The 11422-nt window shown below is 33.1% G+C and overlaps 3 protein-coding genes across 5 annotated transcripts; 1 reads left to right on the plus strand and 2 right to left on the minus strand.

Moving 5' to 3' along the window:
• Positions 1-378: 378 nt before the first annotated feature.
• Positions 379-2419, minus strand: LOC8275477 (succinate dehydrogenase assembly factor 2, mitochondrial). Its single transcript, XM_002511030.4, has 5 exons — positions 2136-2419; positions 1948-2055; positions 1734-1860; positions 838-906; positions 379-751 (listed from the first exon to the last, which is right to left on the minus strand). The coding sequence occupies exons 1-5, from the start codon at positions 2249-2251 to the stop codon at positions 605-607; spliced, it is 567 nt and encodes a 188-aa protein (XP_002511076.2). The 5' UTR covers positions 2252-2419; the 3' UTR covers positions 379-604.
• Positions 2420-2886: 467 nt separating this feature from the next.
• On the minus strand, positions 2887-5066 carry LOC8275476 (carbonyl reductase [NADPH] 1). Its single transcript, XM_002511029.4, has 4 exons — positions 4778-5066; positions 4442-4700; positions 4166-4360; positions 2887-3777 (listed from the first exon to the last, which is right to left on the minus strand). Exons 1-4 carry the CDS (start codon positions 4873-4875, stop codon positions 3382-3384), a joined length of 948 nt encoding a protein of 315 aa, XP_002511075.2. The 5' UTR covers positions 4876-5066; the 3' UTR covers positions 2887-3381.
• A 3378-nt stretch (positions 5067-8444) lies between these two features.
• LOC8275475 lies at positions 8445-11368 on the plus strand. 3 transcript variants are annotated; one of them, XM_015724786.3, is made up of 5 exons: positions 8445-8600; positions 8985-9829; positions 10019-10177; positions 10493-10750; positions 11006-11368. In XM_015724786.3, exons 2-5 carry the CDS (start codon positions 8990-8992, stop codon positions 11150-11152), a joined length of 1404 nt encoding a protein of 467 aa, XP_015580272.1. In that variant the 5' UTR covers positions 8445-8600; positions 8985-8989; the 3' UTR covers positions 11153-11368. The 3 variants fall into 3 exon arrangements, with proteins under 3 accessions (XP_015580272.1, XP_015580266.1, XP_015580275.1); XM_015724780.3 differs by having other exon boundaries at positions 8526-8655; XM_015724789.3 differs by having other exon boundaries at positions 8590-8847.
• The last annotated feature ends 54 nt before the right edge of the window (positions 11369-11422 follow it).

Below are 11422 nucleotides of genomic sequence, written 5' to 3' on the forward strand. Positions count from 1 at the left end.
TATACCCCCCCCCCCCCCCCCCCCTCCCCAGCCAGTTAGGTCCTGAGAAAAATACCAACAGAGAAATGCAGTACCAACCCTGAATGAAATTGGCGAGGCCATGGAGGTGGTTTTGGGTCTTTTCATTTTGTTGTTTCTACTGATGAGAGGAGCGGAGAGGAGAGGAGAGATTAAGGGAATGCGAAGATAAGAGAGCGAATGACATGTGTTTGATTGCTGCGGCCATGATCGTGAAAACAGTAATGAAATTTCTACTGTCACCTTGTGGCTATACTTATTTTCTCATTTGTGCCCCCTCGAACTGTCATTGTCAAAAATAAATGCAACACCATTCACCATTACCATCAGAGAGAAAGATAGAAGGCGTAAGCCAAAACATGCAAATTCAGTACTAGAGCATATATTCCACACCAATTTCTGAATACAAGATTCCTCTAGCAAATGGTGCAAGGCTATTAAATAAATATCTTCGCTTCTCTATAGCCGGCAGCTCTCCGTTCCCTATTACAGCCATACTTTATGAAAAAAAAAACATGACAATATCTTATGACAAATTATTTCTTATTCTTCCTCATACCATACATTCCAGATTAAACTAGGACAGCTACTGATTCCCGCCCACGGGACTTCCAGGGTTTTTCTTGATATCATCCCACCCTCTTACCCATGGCTGTCCAGGTATTGCACGCGTCTCAGGAGAAGCATGGCTGTCTAGGTTGTTCATTATCTTATCTCGAACTGCAGAAAATACCTACAATTATAGATAAATCATATAAGTTGCAACATTTAAGGGAAAGTGGAAGACAAGATGAAGACCAAGTTGCAAAGTCATCTTACAGGATTTATGTTGACTGCCTCAGGAGGTTGCTCCTGACCAGTTAACCACTTCCAAAGATCTGGATTTTCCTGCATAATAAAAACATATTAAAACAAAATAACAATGACACACGCCTCAAGTGATTAAGCAAAACCTCTGTATTTTTCCCACTTAGAATGATTTCATATGTGATTCAAAGAATCTGGGGAAGGAAATAAAGCTAGCATTTAACTGATAGAAGTATAATTCATCAAATTCTTATAGAATACTAACTGTTATTGATAACAACCCGTTATTTTGTATGAGACCTAGACAAGAATCTGAAAACACCTAGCAGTGTGAGTAAGGCACAACCTAAGGGCTAAAATGCTCTCACATTATTAGATAACAGGAATCACTTAAGGGCACAAGCAAGTAATGTGTATATAGTCTTTCTAAGGAATTAAAAGATCTACGACCAGCCAATATAAAATAATAATTTAAAATGTCAGATGTGAAGAGAGATGTGCAGCTTAGTTCAAGGGTTAACTTTTTATACACCTATTCATTAATGAGAGAAGGGGGAAAATCCCCGATTAACCAATCTATCAAACTCCATTGATTAACCCGTAGAAAAATGAACGGGATGTGGAACACAGGAATAGTGAATGCTGTACATCAATTTAGATTCCCAATTCCTAATGTGAAAAACGATATAATCATTGCACAACAAAACCATCTTAAAGCTGGTTAGTCAAAAGCTTAGCATAAGAACCTAATTCAGAGAACTTTGAATCAGGTAATATGTCGTATTAAATGAGGTAGTACTATACGCACAAGAACCAAATGAATAGCAAAGCTGTCTTTGATCACAAAGCTAACAACAAAAGGCAAATGTGATATTCTGAACAAGTAGATAAAAGAAACATGTAATTACCAAGTCGAGGACATGAACAAGTGCTTTAATTCCATTCTCGTCCATGGAATGAATATGCTCTTCTACCCATTTCCCGAGAACCAAATCCAGCTCCAAGAACCCTCTCTGTCTGCTTCTATACAATAATCTATTCTCACGGAAAAAATTGAAATTTGTAAAAGTTATGCGTAAATAAAGAATAATCTCAAAAGGAGCAAAATAAACAAATAATAACCTGTTAAATAAACGCCTTTTGCTTTCATCGTTTGAGAGGTCAATATCTAAAGCTCGTGCATCATTATCATTAACAGTTGAATATCGCGCAAACCAACCATATCGAGACCTGGGAGAAACAAACCATGTAAAATTCAATTATATGTTTCCGTTTTATTATTACGACCGAATCAAATAACGATTGGATACCTGAAAGGGGATTTAATGCGAGTAGAGGAGAGTGAAACAATCGAGCTCCCATTAGGTGTGGCGGATGAATTGAGGACACGGCGGGCATTAACCACAGCCCTTCTGAAGCTTGCCATTTTTTCTTTGATTGGATGTTTTATTAGTGCATCGAGAACGAAACCTTAAGCAGGAAAGGTGCCGTGGGCTTTTCTATTACTGGGTAGGTGCACGGTGCACCGTGGCCCTTTTTGATTCACAGGAATTTTCCAGTTTAGACATTATCTGCTGCTGGCCGGTGCACCAAAACACAAGGTGTTTTCTTTAAATAAATTAATACATATATAATTATGTATATTTTAGAAAAAGGCATTTGAGGTGGATAAGAAAAAAAATCATTTTTCAATTTTTTTTAGTGTAATTTTCTGAAAGGTAATTTCATATTTTTTATTTTGCTACAAGATAAATATGTGAACAAACCCACCAACACTTGGTTATACTGTGAATATTTTCCTTTTATATTAAAAAAACTTTAAAATGTCGAAACATTTAATTGCAAGTGAATTACATTGAAATGAAAAAGGCCACTAGAAAGAGTAATGTATTTGGTTTTATGTACAAAACCAAACCAACAAGGCCAAGTAATGCAGATTTTGCACATTGTAAGCCTTGCAAGTTGGGATTTATTTAACTCTGTGCCTCTACCGACTTAGCATGATTATCTTTTCTCTTCTGTCTCAAGTCTCAACCTAATGAACAATAAATAATATCAACATATAAGAAGCTGCCACGATTTCTTTAAATTTTAGAAGAAAAAAAATGGAGAGTTTATAACTTGTATTCTATACAGCTTGATTGAGAATATTGAAGGCAGGAAACAACTAAAAGTATAATTAAAACCTTAAAAGGGAACACACTTATCAACTCAATCCAGTTTAGGAATCTCAGCTAATTGGATGTTTGACGGCAATCCTGTGCTCAAAGAAAAACCTAGCATGATTTTCAAGGGAAAGTTGACAGTTTATATTGCTTGCTGTACCCTTCTGGAGATCAAGCAGACTGGCTACCCATGTATGTGTCTTCATTCCAACAAGGAAAGAAATCTTCTTTCAACTCCTTATGAGTAAAATCTGCAAGGCAAACTCCTTTAAATGGAGAATGTATGAATGACTCCTCCACTGGCATTAATCTTTCCCCATTTGATCTGTTCTCAAATTCAGGAGATGGGAACTTGCTCACACATCCTGTAATAGGCCTCAGCACAATTGCCTCAGAAGCTTATTTCACGTCTCTCTGCAAAGAACTTTCCTGATATTGAATGTTCTGAAAGCAGGGCAAGCCACACTGCAGTATCAGCCCCATCTGCAGTTGATACATTACCAGCCCAACCTGTCATGGCAGTCTTCACCCAACCTGGACAGAAGCAGTTGATATAGATCCTCTCACCTTCAGGTCGGTCTGACAGCTCCTTTGCCATTAACCTAGTGAAAACATTAACTGCAAGTTTTGACATCGAGTAGTCAGTGAAAGTCTGAGGCCACCCACCTGACGACCAAGTTCCATCTTCTACTTGCTGTAGGAAAGTAGATAGAGTCCTATCAATGAGCTCCTCTGATAGCGTTTCCAGGTTACTTAATTGTTCTCTCAAAGTCGCAACCCCAATTCTCTGTTAGAGGACAAATAAACTACAATTAGCTTAGTAAGACCAAAGAATGATGTTAGCCATATAAGCATCACATATGAACTCTATCACATACTACTTTCGTTTTCCTTATTCTTTCCCTTCATAAAAGGGTGGACAAAATCGTGCCAAAGTGATAAATAAAATAAATGCAGAGACATAGTAAATAGCACATTCAACGGAATTCAAGACCAATTATCAGAATATGTTTCAACTAATTCCCTATAAATTATACATTAAGCACACAAGATTTTTCACCAAGGCCTTCTTAGACGCATATTGCATTAGCCGGCTATCAGGAAATAAAACAGTATAAGCCTGTATGACATGCATGTTCAAAGAGAGGAATACGTAGGGTAAGACCACTACTTACATTTCGTCTGCCATTTAATCTACCAAGCCTTGAGCTTACACTAACAATGCGACCGCCTGCAGCAGAATGCCTCATCAAAGGAATCATAGCTTTAATCAAATTCTTAGTCCCGTAATAATTAGTATCAATAACATTACGTGCAAATTCAACAGAATTTTCAGACCCAACATTGTAATTAACACCTGCATTATTCACCTGCAAAGCCAAAAAAAATAAAAATAAATTGCATAAACAAATTAAACGAACCAAAATTCCAATAGAATGAATTTAGTTTACCAGAATATCAAGACCACCATAAGTTTGCTGTATCCAGTCAGCAAAGTGTTTGATAGAAGAAGAATCAGAGATATCGAGTTGATGAAAGACAACGCTAAGACCTGATTCTTGCAATACATGAACAGCTTCAAGGCCAGCCCCACTTGCTCTTGACGTTAATACAACTGTTAAACCATGGTTTGCCAGTTGTCTCACTATTTCAAACCCTATTCCTCTGTTACCACCTGTCACTACTGCAATTGTTTCTTGGGACCACCACCTAAATTAAATCATTGAAGTTTAGATCTAAAACCAGCAATGGAAAATGTTACATATATTATAAAGCAAATAGGTTACCTTTGGTGATCAGAGTAAGGAATGGTTCGAAGAAGTGAAATTTCTTGTTGCCTTTTCTCTCTTCTTTCCTTTGCTCGCTCTTTGCTTCCTCCTCCCATGTCCCCTCTCTTTTCTTCTTTTTCTTTCGTGGATGATAATTTGATTGATTAAATTTGCGACAAGAACTTGCCGACCGTGTAGCGGCCAACCGGCAACTGGTTACGCTAATTTTGGTCAAATTTTTTGTAAGCTAATTTTTAGGTCAAATCTGTGATTTTTGGCTGGGGGCCACATTCTTAGGAATGATAATCTGACATGCGTTTACCTGATTTCTTAAAATCGAACCGGCTTTTCGTCCAAAAAGAAAAACATCAAACCGGCCTATACATGTGCATGACAAAGAGTGATTAATTTTAATAATTTATTATTATTAATTAAATAAATTATATTTTTTTATTTTTAAAATTTAACTACTGATATTTAAAAATTATAAAATTATAATTTATATAAATAATTAAGATTATATATAAATTTATTAATAATTAATATTAATAGAAATATATATAAAATAAAAAAATATTTAAATAATATTAATTAATAATCTATAATTAAAAATAAACTTATATTGATAGAATATTATATTAAAAATTAATAAAATGAAAAATTAGATATTATTAGAAATTGTACAACAGATACCCATACAGAAAAAGAGATGAAAATTATTTTGTTTTTATGAAATTGGTAGAGATGGAAACAAGGATGGAGAATGGCTCCTTATTCTCGTCCGATATCGTTGCCATCGTTAGCGGCCCTCTCCTCGGTCTCTTTCTCATGACTTCATTATCTACAATTATTACTCAACAAGTAAGTTTTAGATATTATAAAACGGATACGACAGTTTATCTTAAGAACTCTGCTTCGAATATTAATTAATAAAAGTATGTATAAAGGTAAACAAAATGCCATGGGACCATTTGATTGAGAAGAGATTTATAAAACTCAATCAATTTTAAGATTTTTATTTTTTAAGGTTAAAATAAAAATATAATAATTAATATCGAGTCATGTGTTCACTAAAAGTGATCATTTCTTAAAATGAATGATAAAATTGTGACATTTAAATTTCTTTTTTGTTAAAAAGGAGAAAGTTGAAAAGTATAAATGTAAAATTATTAAAACTCTACATTAGTCTTAAACTAGAAAAGTAATAAATGAGATAAATATTAATTTTAAAATCTCTTATAGACAAATTGTTGTGACCAATTAAGATGGTAGTCTACCAAGATGATATCTTATCCAACGATTTCAAACTTTATGAATTGATTTTAGGAGAATAGTTTTTTAAGGTATTTTTTTAACAGCGTTTAAAATTTTATATCGATTAATTTTTATTTATTTATTTTGAAATCAGTATTGTTATAATATACTTGACCCGATTTAAACTAGTCACAGTTCTATAAATATTTTCGTATAAAAATATTTATACTTATACTAGTCATTTATTTATATATTGCACGACCGTCCTTGTTATTTCGATTATAAGATAAAGTCCATATATATAATTTACTAAAACTTTTAATTTTTAGTATTTATAAGATTTTAAAGAATAATAGTAAACTAACTATTTTTATACATCATTCTTAATCTTTTTTAAAATATATTAATGTACTAATATAAATATTATTTTAAAAATATTTATTAATTAATTTTAGTATTATATAAATTAATCTATCAATTATAACATTATTTTTTAAAATTAAAAATTATTATATAATTAAAAAGTTAATTTAATTATTAATATAATATTAAAAATATAATTTAAGATGTTATTTTTTAAAATTAAAAGTACTATCTAATTAGAGAAATAATTTATTAGTTAAGAAAATATTAATTTATAATTAATACATTATTTTTTTAGAATAAAATTTATATTATTATCTGATTAGAAACTATTTACTAATTAATATAATATTAAAATATAAATTAATATATTATTTTTTAGAATTAGAGTCGGTATTTATTTAGACAAGTAACTTATTAATTAATAAATTAATAAAAAATTATAAAATTATACATAAATTTAAACTTTACGTGGTGAAAATTAAGTATACATGTCAAAACAAATAAGTACACATGTAAATTAAAAATTATATGTGTCAAAAATAAACATACTTATAAAATAATCTTAAATTTTAAAAAATAATATATACTTCTATGTATTGTGCGACTTATATATTATTTTGATTATACAATTAAGTTGAAAGATATATTTTTAATATTTGATATTAATTTATAAAATTTTAAAAATAATAATAAACTAACTACTTTAAATATAAATATAATTGATAAAATTAAAATTTTATTATATAATTAAATAATTAATTTATTATTGAATAAAATATTAAAAATATAATTTAAGATATATTTTTAAAAATTAAAATTATTATCTAATCTTATTAGTGATATAATATTAAAATATAATGTTATTTTTAAAATAGAATTAATATTATAAAATTATTTATCAATTAATATAATTAATATTAGAAAATTTATATATCTAGAAATTATATATATATATATATATATAGTCATCTTTAGATGCATTGCTAGCTTAAGCTAGCTGTCCTCTCTCATTCTTTTATCTGTTTCTTTGCCTAGTAAACGCAAACAAATTGCTGTGGTTCACTCATACTTCTTTTCCCCTTTTCTACTTTGTGGATATATACTTGGCCACATCCATCCATAACTTTCCAAATTGGGTCCTAAATCTTTCCCCATTCACGACGGGCCAATCGGTCGATTGCTGTTGGTGTAATGCCGTCCCCAAATTTATGAATCACGTGATTTAATGTACAACACGACGAAGTCTTATCTATCTATCTCCTTTTACACGTCTGCATCCATAATACTTTATTCTAGAAATTGGCTTCTCATTCATTGCTGCAGTGGATGGTAACGTTTTTGTATTTTGTATTAGGTCCATATATTTAGGTCTATTTTGGTTTCATTAATCAGTATATATATAATCATACAATAGTTGAGTGCCACCAGTCTACAGTTCTGTTCACCGCAATGCAAATTCATAAAAACTAAAGTGTATAAATTGACCGATGACAGGTGATAATAGATATAGAAAACCGAAAATATAGACAAATAATTAGAAATTAAAAGCATAATTTGGCTATGATGCTATGTTAGAAAAAAAAAAAAAAGACGAGATTGTATTTCAATTATGTGGATAAATTACATAAAATTATAATTAATTAAAATGTACCGAATCATATTGATTGAAAGTTTCGATATTAAATTTGAAATAAAGTAATTGTTTTATTTGTTGCTATTCAACTCGAATATTTAACATTTCACTCTTCCTTTCATGAAATAGTTTATTTCATCTGACATGTATGCCCAACAAGAAGAATAATTAAAAAGAAATTCCGTGGCTGATCCTCCAGCCAAAGTTTTAAATTTCATCAAATTGGCACTTCTGAAAAATATTTCCTTGATTTATTATATGAATTAGGCGGACTAATTATTTAAACAAATAAGGTTTTGAGTATTAATTTAAGGGTTCTGCGATGGATTTTATGGGTCCATGCATGCTTAATAATTTAAAGCTCGCAGCTCCCAAAGCTGTATGAACAAGAGCCGTACGTAACTTTATGGGGCCAATTTGACATTTTCGAGCATGGTCTAAAGTTTTACGCGATGACGTAAGCAGTGGCCTCATCATGGGAACGCGTCACGAACCCAGTAACCTACTTCCAATACTTAACGGGGAATAATGGTCTCTCCAAGCAAGCGTCTTGCATCTTTGCTTGCCAGCAGAAACCACGGGCTCTAGGTATGGTTTTAGCTACAGTTGATGGTTTCCACTTGCCTTTTGTTTTCTCTTTCATGTAAGTAGGCAGAAGAACGAATAGTTCAGCTCTGTTATGCATGTACTTATGTGGATACTTCAAAGTTTTATGCTGTTAACCTGTTAGTGGTCTGTGGGAAATCTACTTCTACTACTACTATTGGTTTTCACCTTGATCCTGGTTGAACTTTGGATTTTGTTATATGCTTATCTAGAAATTGCTGATATGTAGGTACATATATCTCTACTGATATTGAAATGTGAATTGTATTGTTTATCAGCTACTATAATTTGCATGTTACTGATGGTTTGATATCCTTTACCTTCTCTAAAGGATTTGACTTTGATCTGATATAAAGAAATTGACAGGCAATATGGCTCATTCTTCTCAAGGCTGGTTGCTTTCATTACCAATACTGCTACTTTCGTTTACCCTACCTTCTTCACTGTGTCATCTTGAAAATGGAAGTAAGATCAAAACTGCTACTTTCCTGTCCCCTAATTTTGTATTAGGACCAGGGTCGGTAGAGAATAGGTGGTACTACAATATTGATTTTCCAAGAGGTCATATTTTTATCAAAAGTTTTAATGCTGAAATAATTGATGAGGCTGGGAATCCAATACCACTCTATGAAACTTACATTCACCACTGGGTTGTTTCGAGATACTATCAGAGAACGAATGCTTCAGTTGCTGAGAACAGCCGCCGACCAGATCGTATTCCTGCAGGAAACAGTGGAATTTGCCAAGCTCATGTTCTGGGACAGTATTTTGGTCTTGGATCAGAAACAAGAAAAACAGATACACATGTGCCGGATCCTTACGGGATAGAAATTGGGAATCCTGCCGAAATTCCTCAAGGGTATGAGGAGAGATGGGTGCTTAATATCCACGCCATCGATACAAGGGGTGTTCAAGATAGGTTGGGATGCACTGAATGCAAGTGTGATCTATACAATGTGACAGTTGATGAATATGGTGATCCTTTGAGGCCTGAATACAAAGGTGGTTTGCTGTGTTGCTATGACCGTACACAGTGCAAGGTTAAACAGGGTTTTCAGGGTGCCAGGAGAAGCCTATACCTGAGATACACTGTGAAGTGGGTTGATTGGGATAGTACCATTATCCCTGTTAAAATCTTTATATTTGATGTTACTGATACTGGGAAAAGGCTTAATGGTTCATCAGGAATTTCTCCACAGAATGGCTGCCAGGTAGAAAATTAAAATTAAAACTAGTTCAGCATTCATATAGTGTTAGATTAATCTCATTAAAAGTTTAGTTGATACTGGAGCAGTGAAACAATGGACAAGAACAGGTAGTAACAGAGTTTGATCTTTTCTTCTGACAGCAATTCTGTCTCTTTTGGTTGACTTCTATTTATTGTTAATTTTTGGGTGCAGATTGAGTATGAAGTCAAGTCTTGCAATGCCGCTGGTGTAGCTGTTGACGGGTGCACGGATGTCAAAAGGACAAGCCTCACCATGCCAACTGGTGGTTATGTCATCTATGGCGTTGCCCATCAGCATACTGGAGGCACTAGTTCCACTCTCTATGGACAGGTTGTTTATACTTCAGCCCTAGAAGTTTCTAGTCTGTAATATTGTGCTCATCTTTGGAGCTTGGTGCTTATTTTCCACTTTCTGCTAGATTTCATGGGATAATGCTGGACTAAATACTTTTACTATACTCTTTCATTGATGTTCTTTCCGAACTTAGAAGCCTTCACAATGTGTATGAGAACCTCTCACAAGCCTTTAACTGAATCCGCACCGCATGCAAATCTTTTGGATTGTCAGACATTTAATATGCATCTCTTGCAAGAATTTCAACAATTTAGTATCTGAAATCGATTATTTATTTGTTGTTGAATTCAGGATGGACGTGTTATATGCACTTCACTTCCCATTTATGGAGAAGGAAAAGAAGCAGGAAATGAAGCTGGTTATATAGTAGGAATGTCCACCTGTTATCCTAAACCAGGTTCTGTCAAGATTGCAGATGGGGAGAATTTAACTTTGGAATCAAATTATAGCAGTACACAAACGCACACTGGAGTTATGGGGCTCTTCTACATACTGGTTGCAGATCAAACACCAAATCCCGTGACGCCTTTGCAAACTAATCATGCTCATGTGAGTTGGAAAAAGAAGGGAAAACCCCCAAGATCTAGTCAAAGCTAAGGAAGATAATTAGTCACTGCAATATGCTTTTTTGCCAAACAAATAGTTGTGTTATAGTGTATTTAGAACTTCAGTAATGAAATTTTTATTGTTCATCGGGATTAGTTTATTTGCAAAAAGGGAAAGAAACAAGAAAGTTTTGCATTACCAATGGCTTAAAAGTCTTTCAGATTTAGTCTGAGTTCATATGTGATTGGCTGTTTGCAGATGCAGGAATACAAGAAATCACCGATTCATTATTCCTGGGGAGTAGCAGCTGTAGCGTTGTTGGGACTAGCCTTAACCGTAGCTATAACCAAACGATCTCAGCTAAGAAAGAGGATAGAGAATGGATACGAATCAATTCTGCCATGAAAATTCAGTTTCCATGAAGTCTCTGCGCAATGAATGTCTGTCTTAGTTCTTGGTTTTACTTGGCTCTGATTACTGTCATATACCATATTTGTTTGCACAAAAATGCATTTAGACTTCTTGTTTCTTTCTTTGTGTAAAATAAACTCTAGAGTGATATCCAAATGAGTTTTGTAGGTGCTTGGATTAATTTACATGTTTCTATTGAGTTTATGTTCATATTCCTTATATTCCACATGTGGATCAGTTGTATTACTTCTTCTCGAACCGAAG

This window comes from Ricinus communis, chromosome 4 (genome assembly GCF_019578655.1).
Source record: "Ricinus communis isolate WT05 ecotype wild-type chromosome 4, ASM1957865v1, whole genome shotgun sequence".
Classification (NCBI taxonomy): domain Eukaryota; kingdom Viridiplantae; phylum Streptophyta; class Magnoliopsida; order Malpighiales; family Euphorbiaceae; genus Ricinus; species Ricinus communis.